Source organism: Solanum pennellii, chromosome 5, assembly GCF_001406875.1.
Source record: "Solanum pennellii chromosome 5, SPENNV200".
NCBI lineage: Eukaryota > Viridiplantae > Streptophyta > Magnoliopsida > Solanales > Solanaceae > Solanum > Solanum pennellii.
Window position 1 is genome coordinate 22153693 of NC_028641.1, and position 16637 is coordinate 22170329.

Genomic DNA, 16637 nt, shown 5'->3' on the forward strand with positions numbered 1-16637 from the left:
TTTTACTCTCAATCATTTTCTTAATAAACCAAATGCATTACCAAAATATAAATATTGAATACCATATATATAATATGAATTTGACTTAAAATCGATTAAAAATGAACAAAGCTAATTAATTAGAACAACATGTTGGAACCATATAAAAGAAACAAGTTAAAATAAATTAAAACACTTTAATTGTCCCTCTCAATGTTGTTGTGAAGATAACTATAATTTACTAACCATTATAAATAACCATAAAATAATCTTTGTTAGTACAAATAAATATATAGTATATGAAATATACCTTGTATGAAGAATTATTAGGATAATTCATAAAAATCAAGAAATACCTACCATTGATTTTTAATGGAGAATGAATTACTCGTGTTGATAACGTGTTGTAAAACTTAAGAACAAAAAAACATTATAAAGATGAATACAAGAAAAATATAAGACAAGAGGAACACTATAATATAACTTTCTTTCTTTCTTTCATATATTTTCCAAATCTTCAACTGTCTATAGTATGAACCCTTATGCCTCTATTTATAGTGTAAAGTGTAACATAGATACATACAAAAGATTAATCATAAGCATAATATTTACATAATATAATGAGATATGTTATAAAAATAAAAGATTACAACAATAATGGTTATAAAAATTAGAAGTTACGATCATTTTCATAATAGAGAAAAAGTAATATAATAAATTCTTGATATACTGGACATCCATAATATATTACTCCCTCCGTTTAAAAAAGAATGACCTCCTTTTCTTTCTAGTCTGTTTAAAAAAGAATGACCTCTTTTTTTTAGTAACATTTTAATTTCAACTTTTCACATGGTATGTTTAAGACAACAAGATCAAAGAGCAATCTTATATATTTAACCTAACTTTAATTTAGGATCAAAAGATACAAAAATCTTCTTTAAATTCTTAAACTTTGTGCCGAGTTAAATCAGGTCATACTTTGTAAAAGGAGAAAGTATTTTGTAACAAAAGGCAATTAGTAGCTAGTTTGAAGTCACGTGATATAGGATCCTTTTGCCCGGCATAGGAGCCACCAATAGCACTTAAATGGTCACGCGTCTTATCAACGCGTGTCGAAATTATTCGCACAAACTCGAAATGATAAACCTAAAGAAAGAGAGAGCATATGTTCAACTATAGAGAGAGTTTCTCTCTCTATATCTTCTTCAACCAAACCCTAGCCTAGCAAACGTTTGTTGCAGCAAAAAGCACAACTTCGAAGAAACTCTCTTACATCTCTCTACTGAATTGGTAGCTTCACTAACTAATTGGGGTTTTGATGGAGACTCGTGTTGGGAACAAGTATCGACTCGGTCGGAAAATTGGCAGTGGATCTTTCGGAGAGATCTATCTCGGTTCGTTTCAGAAACTTCTCACTCTATTTTTGATTGATGTTAATTGCGATTCTGTGGTGCAGGTACTAATATACAGACTAATGAGGAGGTAGCAATTAAGCTGGTGAGTGCATCTCTTGGACCAATTACTTTTCTTCTGTTGAATTTTTACACTTCCTTTTTCATCCCGGTTATGTATTTTTTTACTATTTCTTTTGGTTCATTTGGAAGTTATCAACTTATCCCTTGCTTGTCCTCCCAGTTATCAAAAATCCACATTCTCAGTGCTCATGACTGGAAATCTCCCTTTTAGAACAGAAGAATTTAGTTGTTCATTTGAAAATAATCTGTATTTTGAAACTGATGTGCCAAATTAGGTAGGTGATGACTTATTATGGTATGATAGTCGATACAGTTGAGTTACTGTGAAGCACCAATTATATCTTAGTTTAGAATTGTTTGCTTAAGTACATGTGAATGATGGCTTTCTGCTTCCTAGTTCCCTGTATAGCATTGACTTTTTCATTGTTTGTGAAGTTGAGCATGTATGCTATGTTGATATGTGATTATCATTGGAATGATCGTAACGTAGCCAAATGTGTTAGTATACATGAATTTATAGTATTTCAAGAACATTAACTCTTTGGAAACGTAGCCAAATGTGTTAATATACATGAATTTATAGTATTTCAAGCACATTAAGTCTTTGGAAAATAGTAGCTTTGGTCCCTTATTTATTTGCATTACACCCGCTTTTGGTTCCCATATTGTTTTATTGAGCACGCTTAACACTCAATTGAACTTAGTGCTCGTTTGAATTAACCTTATTTAGGTGCTTTTGGCTTCTGAACCTTTTTTTTTTGTTTTGGAGGTGTTTGGAAAGGTTATAAAGTGCTTTAAAGCACTCACTTTAGGCCAAAAAAGTTTTGAAGTAAGCTAAAAGCTAAAAGTAGGTATCCTCTACTTATAGCTTTTAGCTTTTGCCTTGTAAGTTACTTTATATAAGCGCATTCAAACAACATTAATCATACAATTTTGGTTCCTTGTTGACTGAGGCTAACAGACATTTACTTATGCAAGCAAACAAAGACAACATAAATTTTTTGGCATGCTTGCGACCATATTGTAGGGCATTGTTATCTGCACTTCTCGATAACAGAGGCAGAATCTCCTCTTGCTCATCGTCCAGGGAAAATGCTATTCCAACTACAAAAGGGGTTTTGGTTGAGCATATTACACCTTCCATTAAAATATCGCTAGTAACCTAATCCCCAAGAATTTCTTTAAGCTGTAGACTGGAAAATTGTGATGGTTAGGCTAGGGCTGTGTGATAAGGCAGGGAAATTCAAGAAAGGTGAGTACTATTATGTTTGGGTATCATGATACTGTAGTCAAATTGAGTGAAAATAATTTTATTTGTAGATGGGTGAGGACATCTTGTTATGCAGCATGGCTTATCATATTTTTGGAAGGAAAATTATGCATTGAGGTTAAATGTAGGGGGATTTATTTTTGGGAATAGTCAAAGGTCCTTTGTTCTCTAATCATCTAATGCTATGATACTTGTATAACCATTGAAGTTCTTCACTTCAGTAAATGAGATTCCAATGGGAGATCTTTTGTATTTCTACAATTGAGGAAATTGTAGTTGGCCCGTCACACTTCGTAGCAAATGTAGGGGAATCAATTGACAAATGATGATTTTTTCTAGAGTGCAATTGAATTTTTTCCTATAAGGGATATATTTATGAAGGTAATTATCAGTGAGTATGTGGAGACAATGTAAACACGATGTTCCTGCCCCATACAAGTGAAAGGAAAATGGGAACCACAAAAACTTGGTTGTACATTGTATTAAGTAGTTCTAAGGGGCAACCCATTTCCACTGTTAGTTGAAATTAGAAGTTTTTTTCTTCTTCTTATTTTCCTAGGATATTGTAGTTTCATCAAAAGTCATTAGCAAAACATTGAAACAACACCAAGAATATTATTTTTTCTGGAAGTCTACCTTTCTCGCATAAAAGCGATCTAGATTTGTACACGTCGCGTACGTGGAAGGATCGAACCAATGGAAAGAATCTACAAAACTCACCTTCTTTGGCCAAGTTTTCCACTAGATTTTAGTGCGCTGAATGTTTGTCTTTTCCTTGTATGCATCTGAGTACTTAAGGACCTCGTCATTTTGGCGGCCGGCGTCTCTGTCAATTGGTGGAAGACTCACACATATCGACTTCAAGGTATGGACTTGATCGACCTTCCATTCTCATGTTTACAGTTTACATCACTTCTCTCTTTCTAGCATTGACTAGACAAAGGTTTCAAATGAGCATCCCATGGGGAAGCCATAACTTAGAGCATCTACCTCTAGCCAAATGCCATCTAACCAAAAGCTTAAGCTAATAAAGAAAGTACATTTTATTCACTTATGTATCACTTCCACATACATACTTAAGTATGTCTTCAAAATTAAGCATGTACATTTTTTTTATAATGGGTGATTGTGAGGCTCAAACTCAGAACTTCTGCCTGCGCTCATCATGTGAGTATGCTTGGACCATAAAGAAACCAATTACACCACCCACATCAGTGTTTTGGGAGGCGAGAAGCAAAAAAAAGCGACGAGGGCTTGCTTCACAGAAGCGCGAAGCGAAGCGCGCTTTTTTTTTTTAAAAAGTGACATTTAGTATAAAAATAAATAAATATTAAATAACTAAATAGAGGTAATATAGTCTTAGATTAAAAAAAAATAGATAGTCAATAATACTCATAAGTCATAACATATAAAGCAAAAAATCAAAAACATAATTAGATCACAAAGACTCAAACTCCTATTCTTCAACAAGATCCTCAAACTCTTCAAGTGTCATAACCAAGGGTTATAATTTGTCATCATCTTCTTTATCATCAGAAGTGTGAAAAGATAAAAAAAAGAGCTGCTAGCATACACACTGATCACAAAATAAAAACGAAAAAAAAACAAAAGAATTGAAAAAACAGAGGAGGCAGTCAGTAATTGTGAACAGAAATAGAGCAGATCGCAGCAGAGATGAAGAGAAGAAAAGAAGAAGAAGAAAAAACTACAGCAGTCGCATTGTGAAGAGAAAAGAAACTCACAGAGATGAAGCAAAGGCGAAGATTGTATATTTCAGGAGAAAAGGAACTCATAGAGATGAACTAATAAACATCGGTTAAAACTTACCTGCAGTCGCGGTCGAGGTGTGAAGAGAGACACAATCTCAGGCGCTGTCGTAAAGAGAGAAGAAGCGAAAGAAGAGTCGTGAAAGAAAAATTAAGTTATATTGTATATTTCAGATTTTTTTAAAAAAACCTAATTTTTTTAAAAATACCCTAATTGACGCTTTTTTTATAAAAAGCGCGCTGTATTGCGCTTTTGCCTTAGTGTCTCTTCTCGCTTCTTTATCTGAAGCGAGCGCCTTTTTCAGATCACATCGCCTCAGGAGAAAGAAGCGAACTGGTGTCGCCTCGCTTTGAAGCGCGCTTTAAGCGCACTTTTTTGCGCTTTTCACAACACTGACCCACATTGATGTGGGACTTCCCGTTGCTTGAGCATGCCTAGTAACTTAAGCACAAATGACATAATATATGGGTCCGACATCATGTAAACAAAGAATTGAGATGACCTAGCTTTAATATATGGGTCCGACATCACTTCCACAATTTTTAATTATGCCAAAGTCCTCTTGGCTTCAACTACAACACCCATCGGTATTCTAAGTCATCCTCTCTAATGACTCAAAATAAACCAGTTTTGTTTGACAAAAACCCATTCAAAGGGGACAAGAGCCTTTTGAATTTATCTTCCCCTCCAAGTATGAGCTAGTGCCACTTAGCTTTAGACAATTAGGGCTTATGTACTAGATTTACTTAATGGTCAAAATATACTTTGTGGAATAACTTGGAAATCAAAATGGATGAAGATATAACTTAGGGACTCTGATGGTTGTTCTCCTTAATTTATTAGTTATAACTCTCTCCATCTCATTTTCTGCGATACTATGTTGTGATAAGAATGCCATGTTCCTGTATTTGGTAACTACTAGTTTAAGTGCACACACAATCTCAATAAGTATTATTTTAAAAGAAAAATCACATAAATATTATGTTCAAAAGTGAGCTTGAATTATGAAATAAAAGTGTAAATTATTGAAGATGATAAATATAATAAATAAGGAAAATGCAACTAAGAACTTCTCAACCATTAGTTGTTGTATTAATGTATAATTTTTTTTCTAGTAACTTGGCTGAAATAAAGTATTGTGGCAACTAAAATTTTACTTCCCAAAAAAGAGTATTTTTTGGCAATAAACCACCCAACATAAGTTGGTTTTCACTATTGAAAACTCAATGCATGTAGGTGCAATAACAGAATTAATCATGACATATTACGACCTACAGATCCTATCAAAAGATATTCTATTTATGTTAAAAAATACATGACCATAGGGGTGAAAACAAGAGATAAATTGACATGGATGCTAAAAATACGTTCTCTTTATTCTCTCATCAACAAATATTAAATTATATTCTAGCTTCTGTCCTCTAGTATCACGCCAACTTTTCTTTTTAATTGTCTTTAGTGTAGTTGTTTATTTTCATCATCCTTGTCACTTTTATTGTTTTGCCTAATTGTTGTGATTATAATAAGATTTAATGCATACAATTTAGTTTATTATTAGAAAATTAATGAAATAGCTATTTTTAATTAAAAGAACATACCTAGTATAGTCCCAAGAGTGGGGGTTAGATAAGATGTATGGAGACCTTACCGAACCTTTGTAGGGTGGAGAGGTTGTTTTTGATAGATCCTTGGCACAAATGAGAGGTTTTCGAAACAAAGTAAACACGATAGTAAAATAGGAAATTACAAAGCTAGTAAAACAATAGAAGTACCACACATTGAAGAATATAGTGATTAGTAACTACTATCATTAGTAGGCAGTTATGGTCCAGATTTTTTTTGTGAAGCTGAAATAGTGACAATAGATCATCTTTTCTGCATTATAAAGTGACTGACATTATGACAATGGTTAATTAACTTGAGGGGTATTAGATGGGCCATGCCAATGCATAGTGTAGACCTACTAGCATGCTGGAATAGAGATGGAAATCAGGACACAAGGAGAGATGGAAGATTGTCCCTGCGTGGAAGGAGAGAAATCAGAGATGTTTTAAGAACAAGAGCATTCCCTTCCAAAGTATAAATATGTGATTTGCGACTATTGCGGGTGTTTCACTCTGTGCACACCTAAGGGTAGCGGCTGCGGGTTTTTATTGTCATAGAAAAATGAACAGTTTAGCAACCTTTTACTTTTGGTGTATCCATTCTGTACCTAAGGATATATGGGACATTACCCTATTTTTAGATAGTTTTATAAGGTATATAGGTGATATATGTTGTCTTGGTTGTTCCTTCATACTTCTGATGCAAGTACTTAGGAGCACTCTATTGGTGTACTTCTTTTGTTTATAATACTAGTTAACCTTTCTCGAAAAAATCTACTACTACTAATAGGAGGGGATAAGGCTAGACCCTTGCCTCTCCCGTATGTAGTGCGGAACACTCAACTACCTACTAAAAGTCTATTCTAATTCTCAACCTCTATACCTTCCTATCTAGGGTCGTGTCTTTAGTAAGCTGGAATCGAGTCATGTTGTGTCTAATACTCTAATTACCTCCCCTCAGATCTTTTTCATCCTACATCTACCTCTCCTAGTTTCTGCAATAGCCAACCTCTCACACCCCCTTATTGGCGCATCCACACACCACCTCTTCACATGTCTGAATCATCCCATTCTCACCCTCATCTTATCTGCTAAGGGGGCGCTCCAACCTTGTCCCTTGTAACTTTGTTTCTAATCATATCTCTTATAGTATGCTTACAGATTTTCATGACCTTGAAAATCTTGTGTTTCTTTTTACCAATTATAACCTCTTTATGGCTGCTTCTGACATTCTGCCGATGGCTATGCCTTGATTTCATATTCTCAAAATTCACTCCTTATGTTGTGTTTTTCTTCTTTTGGTTCTCTTCCTATTCTAATATCAAGAATGTATGTATGTTATTGGCACCGACAATTATGGTATATCAATTGAGTTAATATTCCTTTCCCCTCTTTCCTTTTCTACTTGTATGAGAAATTGTAGAGCTCTTATGAAAGCTGTAATTCAGTTTCATTGATTGAGAGATTCCTTTTTAGTTTCCTTATATTCTGATTCCGTTACCTCCTCTCCTCCTTTCTTTTCTAAAAAATTGAATATTTCTTAAATTAGCTTGGAATACAAAAATTGTTGGAAGTATTAAAGAATGACTTTTGAGTTTTCTTATTTGGGTGAAATGATTGAACATATGTACGGAGAAAGTAGTTAAAAGAGAAGGATCCTTGGCCAAAGAACTATCCCACATCAAAAGTTTAAACTTTATAGATTACAATTATATTAGACTTAAACTTGTCTGCATATTTCACTTGAGACATCTTAACTAATGCTTGTACTTATTGAATACCTATGGTCCTTAAAATTGATACCTATTTGTCATTTTTTTGACAATCATCCAAAAATGTGAAATGTGTGTAATATACTCGCGATGACCTGGCGGTGACATAACAAATTGAAGACACGTGACATTTAAGTCCAAAAATTTATTTTAAAGGGGAAATTCTAAAAGATCTATTTTAATCTATTTAACTAACCAAAAAAATTTAAAAAGAATTTTCTGAAAAAAAACCACCACCCACCCACGGCTGCCCTTCTTCTTTGTCAAATTTCGTTTCCCTTTCACCGGCGGCGGTTGTGCAACCCCCTCAGTAAATCATCGCCCTCACCTCTGTAATTCTTCTCCATTGAACCTTACCTCTTTGAGCCAGGTAGTGTGCGGTCCAAAGCTAAAATTCATTCCTCTTTCAATTGGATAGCATCAGAACTTTTTACCCATTGCCATCATTTTCTTTCTATTACTAATCATTTATTATAATTATATGAAAAATAATATCAACTTTTGCCCCAAAAAAAAATCAATTTGCATCATCTTCATCCAGCAAAAATGGAGTTTTGAAAAAAAAATTTAAGATTTAGATTTATGTAGTAATTAAAAAAATGAAAGAAGGAAAAATGCAGAGAGAATCGGAGAGAGTGAGAGAAAGAAAGTGAGGGACTGTGGTGTGGGTGTGTACAAACTGAAGTGATGATGAAAATGCAGGGAAACAAAGACTGGGAAGAAGACAACTCTTTCCGTCTCTTTTTTTTTCTTTTCTTTTTGTTAATTATTTTTTTAAAAAAGTAGTTGTATAACTTGAAAAATAAAAAAGAAAAAGAAAAAAATATTACTCCAGAACTATTCAACTCGCTTAAAGAGGGTGGAGCACACTTTTTTTGCCATGTCATCATTTTGTGTTTAATAGAATTGACTTTTGAGCAAATAAAGTGTTCAATAGATACAAGTCTTAGTTGAGGTGTTTAAATGAAATATGCGGACAACTTTAAGTGTTTGTCAATGACTTAAGCCATTATATTATATACAGATAGATAGTATCTTCAATTTTGGTACCTTGCATATATTGAGTTTACATTCAGAAGTCTTCCTTTATTTTTCAAACTTCTTACACAGTCAAATGAAGTGGCAGAAATGTGATAGGGGGAGTATTTCTTCATTTCATTTATGCCTTCTTATAAAAGAGATTTTCAGCTGCCAGTTTTGGGCTGAGACAACAGTTACTGTAAAGAATGAAACGATCTTATAAAATTTGGGTTGCCCCTTGTAGGAATGCTCCTATTTGCTTAGCACTTGTTTTCTTAAAATACATCAGGGGAACAAGTGAACTATGACTGGATTTCTCTATTACATTGCACATGGGCATAGTTTGACAGGTCAATGCTATCATGGAATTATGTCTATCTTGAAAGTTGAAGGTGATTATGTTTTAAACATTATGTAGTTCTGCCGCCTTGTTCAATTGCCCACACAGATGATGAATGTTAGCCGTAACAGAATAGTTCTTTTTGCCTGAGTTCAGGCAGGTATTGGAGAAGCTTGTGCTTCATTATTGTCCTTGGGGGTTAGCTAAATTGGTATAGGTTAAGGAACTTGTGTCTTAGATCACAAGTTTGAGCCCTGTGCCAAGCAAACTCAGTCCAATATTCAAGTGGAGAAGGGTAGACCCATCATCCCTGAGCTAGGGAGGTTGCAGTTGGCCCAAAGAGTTAGCTCCAGACAAATTTCTCATTCAAAAATAAGAAGTTTGTTCTTCATTATTTAAGTCCACAAGTGGGTGAACACATATTTGCCCCTCTCCCTTACCAACCCCCCTTCCCCCCTTCTTCTTACAGATAAAAAGTTTGTGCATATATGTTAATTTCTGATCTAATATTTCCTTTTGGACATATGATGTTCAGAGAAAGTGAATTGGAGATACATACCTCATAACATTGTTGTTCATAGCTTCGAAACACATCGATCAGTTGATTTTGACTGGGAAAAAGATGGATAGAACTCCCATGTATATCATATTCCTATATCGCAAATAATTCCTATGATTACATATCTGGAAGTGTTAATCTTATTCTTTATTTATCTTTGTGTATGTGTTCATCGCTTTCTTTTTTTCTTTTTTCTCTAGGCCCAACTATCTGAATGACTGCATTATTTCTTCTAATATGTTTTTAAGGTCTGATAAATGCTGGTGATATTGCAGGAAAATGTCAAAACAAAGCATCCTCAGTTGCTATATGAGTCAAAGTTGTATAGAATTTTGCAGGGAGGAAGTAATAGTCGTTTCAGTCTTCTCTTTCCTTTTGACTATGTTTTCATGAGTAATGGTACTAATTATGATACTTGTTTTAGCTGGAATACCAAATGTGAGGTGGTACGGTGTTGAAGGAGATTACAATGTTCTAGTCATGGATTTGCTTGGACCCAGTCTAGAAGATTTATTTAATTTTTGCAGTAGGAAACTTTCCCTGAAGACAGTTCTGATGCTTGCAGATCAAATGGTAATAGTTAAAATAATGCTTCTTATTTAGTCTTAGGCTACCTAACTAAACTTGTTGGTTACATGGCTATTCCATTTTTTACTGCAGATAAATCGCATTGAGTTTGTTCATTCTAAATCATTCTTGCATCGAGATATTAAACCAGACAATTTTCTTATGGGCTTGGGAAGGCGTGCAAATCAGGTCCGATATTTTGATTATTAATTTTTACTCGTTATCACAATTTCCCAGGATGTATGTGTTACCATAGTTTAATTCGACTTAAAATGCAGGTCTACATAATAGACTTTGGTCTGGCCAAGAAGTACCGAGACACTTCAACTCACCAACACATACCTTACAGGTAACTTGATAGCTCCCATTTGTAAGAGCATTAGTGTTTGCAGTGACTGTTTCTTTTTCGTTGAGAATATGTTACAGTATAGTTCATAGGAATTTTTCCCCTTGTCAAATTGTTCTTCTCCTTGATTTTCATAGGTGCAGAATCCTTTTTCAGTTTGCTTTAGAACTTCCATCTGAAGAGAAAAGACTGAGCAGATTATATACGTAAATTCCTACCTTCGGATATGATGAGGCATTATGAAGAAAGTCTCTGTCAATTATGAAAGAAATAGATATGATTCTTTTGGCCCTAATTAGCAAAATGTAACACTCCAGCTGGGGATATGTGATAATTACAGATTGTTGCAGGTGTATGGATGTTGCTTAGACAATTCGAAGTGCATTTCTCTAAGATCTGTTGTGTAACAAATGCATGTCTTGAAGTCACCCAATGCATTTCTTGGTGCTGTGAAAAATCTTATGATGGAAATATGTCTATTCCATTTCAGAAGACTGTTACGTAGTACTGCCTCATCTTTATTTATAAGTGTCCTCAAGTTCTTTTCTGTATGAATGCACATGCATTTGTGTTTTGTATTTTATCTGTGCCTTATAAGATAGTTTGCACTACAGAGAGAACAAAAACTTGACAGGCACTGCAAGATATGCTAGCATGAATACTCACCTTGGTATTGGTGAGTGTTCCTGTTATTTATATTTGTTTGCTTATTCTTTGTACAGCTCGAAACAATGCTGTATTTGTCAGTTGATATGCTATTACTGTTGTTATAGAACAAAGCAGGAGAGATGATTTGGAATCTCTTGGATATGTCCTGATGTACTTCCTAAGGGGAAGGTAAATTTTGCTGCAATTTCTTTCCTCATTATTGTTTTATTCAGCTTCTTTTGACATCTAGTTTATTGCAGTCTTCCTTGGCAAGGGCTGAAAGCAGGAACTAAGAAGCAGAAATATGATAAAATTAGTGAAAAGAAGGTGTCAACATCTATTGAGGTAATTTATTTGCAAATTTGGTGATTGGATTTTCTTTAGACACATCTATGGAGCATTGGTCTACAATTTTGCAGGCTTTATGCCGGGGTTATCCTACTGAATTTGCATCCTATTTCCATTTTTGTCGTTCACTACGCTTTGAGGATAAACCAGATTATGCTTATCTGAAGAGAATATTTCGTGACCTCTTCATCCGCGAAGGTCTAAATGAATTTTGAAAGATTATTTTTAGATTTATTTGGTAATATGCGATCTAGGCTCCCCTTACACTTCTATGTGCATTGCAGGCTTTCAGTTTGACTATGTTTTTGATTGGACCATATTGAAATATCAGCAATCGCAAATCGCAGCTCCTCCTTCCCGACCTCTTGTATGTGATGAAATATCGCTTTTTCTAAATGTGTGCAGAGATTATATCTTATGATGGCTTCTTTTATTAGGGCACTGGTGCTGGAACCAGCTCAGGCATGCCCCCGGTTATCCCTAGTGCAGAAAGGCCGTCAGGTGATCTTCCAGTATCCTGTCATTTTTGTGTTCTAAAATTGAGAACATTGAGGTTTATTTTTATTGTTTGGCTTCGTCACATACTGGTGGAGACCTTCCTGTCTCTTCCATTTGGGATTTTCATTGTGCCTACTCTCAATAATTTGCAGGTGAGGAAGAAGGAAGACAACTAGCAGATGCTTCTCGAAGGAGATATTCTGGGCCGCTTGTAAATGCAGGAAGTTTGTCCAAGCAGAAGAGTCCTCTCAGAAATGATTCTACCAGCAAGAATGCTATGGTAAGTGAGTTGGATTAACTTAGATAAGATGGTAAGATTTTTAAATTCCAGAGCTTCTAGGATATAGATTAGTCCATAATCGATTGTCAGAGATCTGTCCATGATCAGTTGTGGTGAAACTTTGAGTGCAAGTGTGTAACTGTCGTTTTGTTGAAGTGCTCTGCCAATTCTAAAATAACTCTTACGTCAGAATTCAGATGATTTGGACAAAGAATCTAGGTCTGTATTTCCTTGGTCCCAGGAAAAACAAAAGAAGATAATAGTGTTTCAAGTTGTTGATGTGGAACTTGATATATGCTATATATGACAAGTGATTTTTTTGCCACATTATGATGAAGCGTTCAATTTTTCAGTTGCCAAGCTCCACTTTCCTGGGACGATCAAGTGGATCATTGCGGCGAGGTCTAGTGTCTGGCAGCCGTGAGACTTCCAGTGTAGGAAATGGCTCTGATCCTACACGTTCTCGAGCGCCTGAGGCTAGTCCAGCGACCATGCACAAAATATCAAGTGGACAGAGAATCTCCCCTCTTGTTGGATCATCAGATCCTACTAAACATGCTTCATCTGTCCCTGGTGTGAAGAACTATGAATCCACACTGAAAGGAATCGAGAGCCTACATTTCGATGAGGAAGAGAAGGGTCACTAATGATTGGGAATCCTTCCATCACATTCTTGTAAATTTCTGACTTGTGGTAGAATTGAAAGTAGATTTTTTTAAAAAAAAATGAATTTCGGGTTGGAAATTAGGGATCTAGAGCGTGTGTTGGTAGCTATATATAAATAGATAATCTTAAATGGTGCTAATGCATGATGTGAGATGGTTTCAATACAAGCTCATTGTCGTGCATGTTTCAAAATTGTGCTATAAGACATCTCCTTGTCCAGATGATGTAAAAATGTATATTTAAATGGTCCGCAGTTATATTTTAGTTGAATGTCACTTGACATTTCCCTTCAATTTATTTTTGCCAGAGTGTAGCTTACGCTCATTATGCCATGGTAAATTTAATTTGTCTCCCACCTTACTTACAGCAAGTGAGATTTCTGTCTGTCTGTTGCTGGAGTTGGTACTATGTGAATGATACTTAAGAGGCTAGAATACCCTTTCTTAGGTCACGATTACAAATTAACTCTCTAGTTATGTACATTTTTTTAATTTTTAATCCCTAATTATTACATTACAAATAATATAATTTGAAGTAAATGTGTCTGGGGGATTCAATCTGCATTAGTAGAGATGGTTAAATCCACACACTTTTAAACCGCCTTTTGTGACAATCTTGTTCAGCTACCCGAGGGTAAATCAATGTTCATAAGGCACTAAGTTACTGACTGTTAGAAAGAGTTTCAAGTCATGTATGCCCTCCCATATAGACGTGCTTTATATTTAAATCAATCCTGCATAATTTTCTCATCTACATTTTTTGATAACTAACATCTCAACAACTAATTAACTGTTTCTAGGTAACATTTCAACAACTCTTTCTAATTAATATTTCAACAACTAACAATCACGGGACATGTCTAGTTTAAATTCAAATAAAAGAGAAGTTAAAGTCAGTCAAATTTATATGTTTGATATTTACTCACTACAAACATTTAATTTTCTTTGAATTCCTATTTGGTACCTTAAACATGCATAAACCCGCTCCACATTAATTTTGGAAATATTTATTTCAAACCGCTCCACATAACTTTAAATCCACTCGTGCGGATTGCTTTAAACCCGCCGCCCAACTCACACCCGTCCTGTTCCATCGTTATCCCTATGCATTAGAACGTGAAGACCACTGATATTCTGGTTAAGTTTCACATGTACACACTTTCTTTAGGGGCAAAGGACAAAGTTATAACTTAGTTGACAAATTGTAAATAATGTTTCACAAGACATATAATTTTAGATAATAAGGAACTACAAAACTAAAGTTCAACAAAGGAAGATCTATCAAGAAGACCAATTCAAACTAGTCAACCTTCCTCCTCAATCTCATTGTAAGCAATGTTGAAGTACCTCAACTCATAAACACTACGGGGTCCTTATTTGAGGAAATTTACTCGAAGTCAATCACATACACTATTCTTCTTAAGATAATTCTAACTCAAGTATTTCAAATACCTCTTGGAGATGACAATGATTTTGATTTGGTAACGAGTGACAATCACGGGGTCACCAAGAGCTTCAGCCTTTCCTTCAACCTAGATGCGCTCCTGCAGAATCTTCTCCTAGGAGGTGATTTTCATGATGTTATCCTCAACGAGCTTTGCACAATCGATCACGAATGTGGCTCCCTTCTTATTTCCACCCTTGGTGGCTCTGCTACTTCGGACGATAACAGGAAAAGTTCCTACCTAAAATGTTGCAGCGATTTGGGAGGAACAATGAAAATAGGGGTTCTCACATGAAAAATGAGTAGGAGGAATGCATCAAGTCTTGAAATTAAAAAAGGTGACAACTCTAACTAACCAAGGTCAAAACTTCTACTGACTAGTAATTAGGGATTGAATTAAGTAGGGGGTAAAATGTATTTTTAGGACTTCTAAAACATTAATAAAATACAAAAATAACCTACCCTCCCCCACAACAAACTGTTCAAATTACTCTTTTCTCTCTCCCTTTCTCCTACGAACAAAAATGACGTTTCAGGTTCATCTTCTTCTTCTTACCAGGGACTGAACTTCTCTTTCTTTCCAAATCTCATCACCCACCCTTTTCATGAGTGACACTTTCAAGAAAACCGAATCATCAATTTCAAACTCTAAGTCCATTCTCCTTACATTTGCATATGAATTCTAACGACTCTGAGCTATCTTTAGTCTATCTCTAACGAATTGAACTTTCTCCATAGATCTAGCCCAATCAAGTTTGCTTCACCTACTTCAGACTAACCAATCTAAGACTTACATCTACGCCCATATAGTGCATCATATGGGGACATCTGAATACTGGAGTGGAAGCGATTAATATATGCAAACTCTATAAGAGGTATATGATCATCTAAATTACCTTAGAAATCGACCATGTCTTGAAATATCCTCTAAGGTTTTAATGATACGCCCTAAGTGACCATCCATCTACGGATGAAATGTTGTATTGAGATTACCTGAGTACCAAGATCTTTTTGAAATAATTTCCAGAAATGAGATGTAAACTAAGGACCTCTATCTGAGATGATAGATAAAGGAACCATGCAATCTGACTATCTTGCTTATGTAGAGTCTAGCATAATCCTTCGTTGAATCTGTAGTCTTGACAACCAAGAAGTGAGCTGACTTAGTGACTCTGTCCACCATCACACAAATAGAGTCATGTTGTCTGCGAGTACGAGGTAAACCCGTAGTGAAATCCATGTTTATCACTTTCGACTTCCACTTAGGAATGTTAATCTCTTGAGTCACAACTTCTGTTTTTTGATGTTCTACTTTAGTCTGTTGACAACTTGTACACTTAGACACAAAATTTGTGATATCTCTCTTCATGTCGTTCATCTGAAAGACTTTCCATAGATCACGATACATCTTAGTGGCACCAGATGAATAGAATACCTGGAAATGTGAGATTTTGTAAGGATCTGCTTCCTCAAACACCAACATTAGGAACATAGAGCGAACGGAAACGAAACACACCATCTCCCCTTGGGAGAAAACTTAAACTCTTTGCTGATGAATTTCATCTTCCAACTAAAGTAATATAGGATATCTATCTTGTTTTTCCTTAACCTCCACTTCCAATGAAGATTCCTACCTATTTTAAACGATCACATTACCAACTGGCATGTCCACAAGAAAAACTGCTAAGCGAGCAAGCCGGTGAACAGCTTTGGCTAATTTTTTCTTCTCTTTCTCAACATGTGTCACACTACCCATGGATAGTCTGTTGAGGGCGTCAACCCCTACATTGGCCTTACCTAGATGGTAGAGCACATTCATGTACTAATTTTTGTGAAATTCAAGCCATATCCTCTAACAAAGATCCAACTATTTTAGGGTGTGAACACATCCATGTGAACAACATACAAGTAGTGTCTCCAAATATTTAGGGCAAACACTAACGCTGCATGCTTGATGTCATGAGTCAGATATTTCTTCTTGTGGACCTTAAGCTGCCTAGAAGAATAAGATATGAACTTACCTTGTTGCAATAACACACACCCTAGGATGACCCT

At 35.3% G+C, this 16637-nt stretch overlaps 1 protein-coding gene across 2 annotated transcripts; it reads left to right on the forward strand.

The window, feature by feature from the left end:
• Window positions 1-1101: 1101 nt before the first annotated feature.
• On the forward strand, window positions 1102-13432 carry LOC107020405 (casein kinase 1-like protein 2). 2 transcript variants are annotated; one of them, XM_015220752.2, is made up of 14 exons: window positions 1102-1373; window positions 1436-1476; window positions 10062-10131; window positions 10211-10359; window positions 10447-10542; window positions 10632-10702; window positions 11314-11375; window positions 11473-11536; window positions 11608-11692; window positions 11767-11893; window positions 11980-12062; window positions 12133-12196; window positions 12346-12473; window positions 12827-13432. In XM_015220752.2, exons 1-14 carry the CDS (start codon window positions 1298-1300, stop codon window positions 13118-13120), a joined length of 1410 nt encoding a protein of 469 aa, XP_015076238.1. In that variant the 5' UTR covers window positions 1102-1297; the 3' UTR covers window positions 13121-13432. The 2 variants fall into 2 exon arrangements, with proteins under 2 accessions (XP_015076238.1, XP_027772826.1); XM_027917025.1 differs by lacking the exons at window positions 1102-1373; window positions 1436-1476 and adding an exon at window positions 2323-3589.
• Window positions 13433-16637: the final 3205 nt, after the last annotated feature.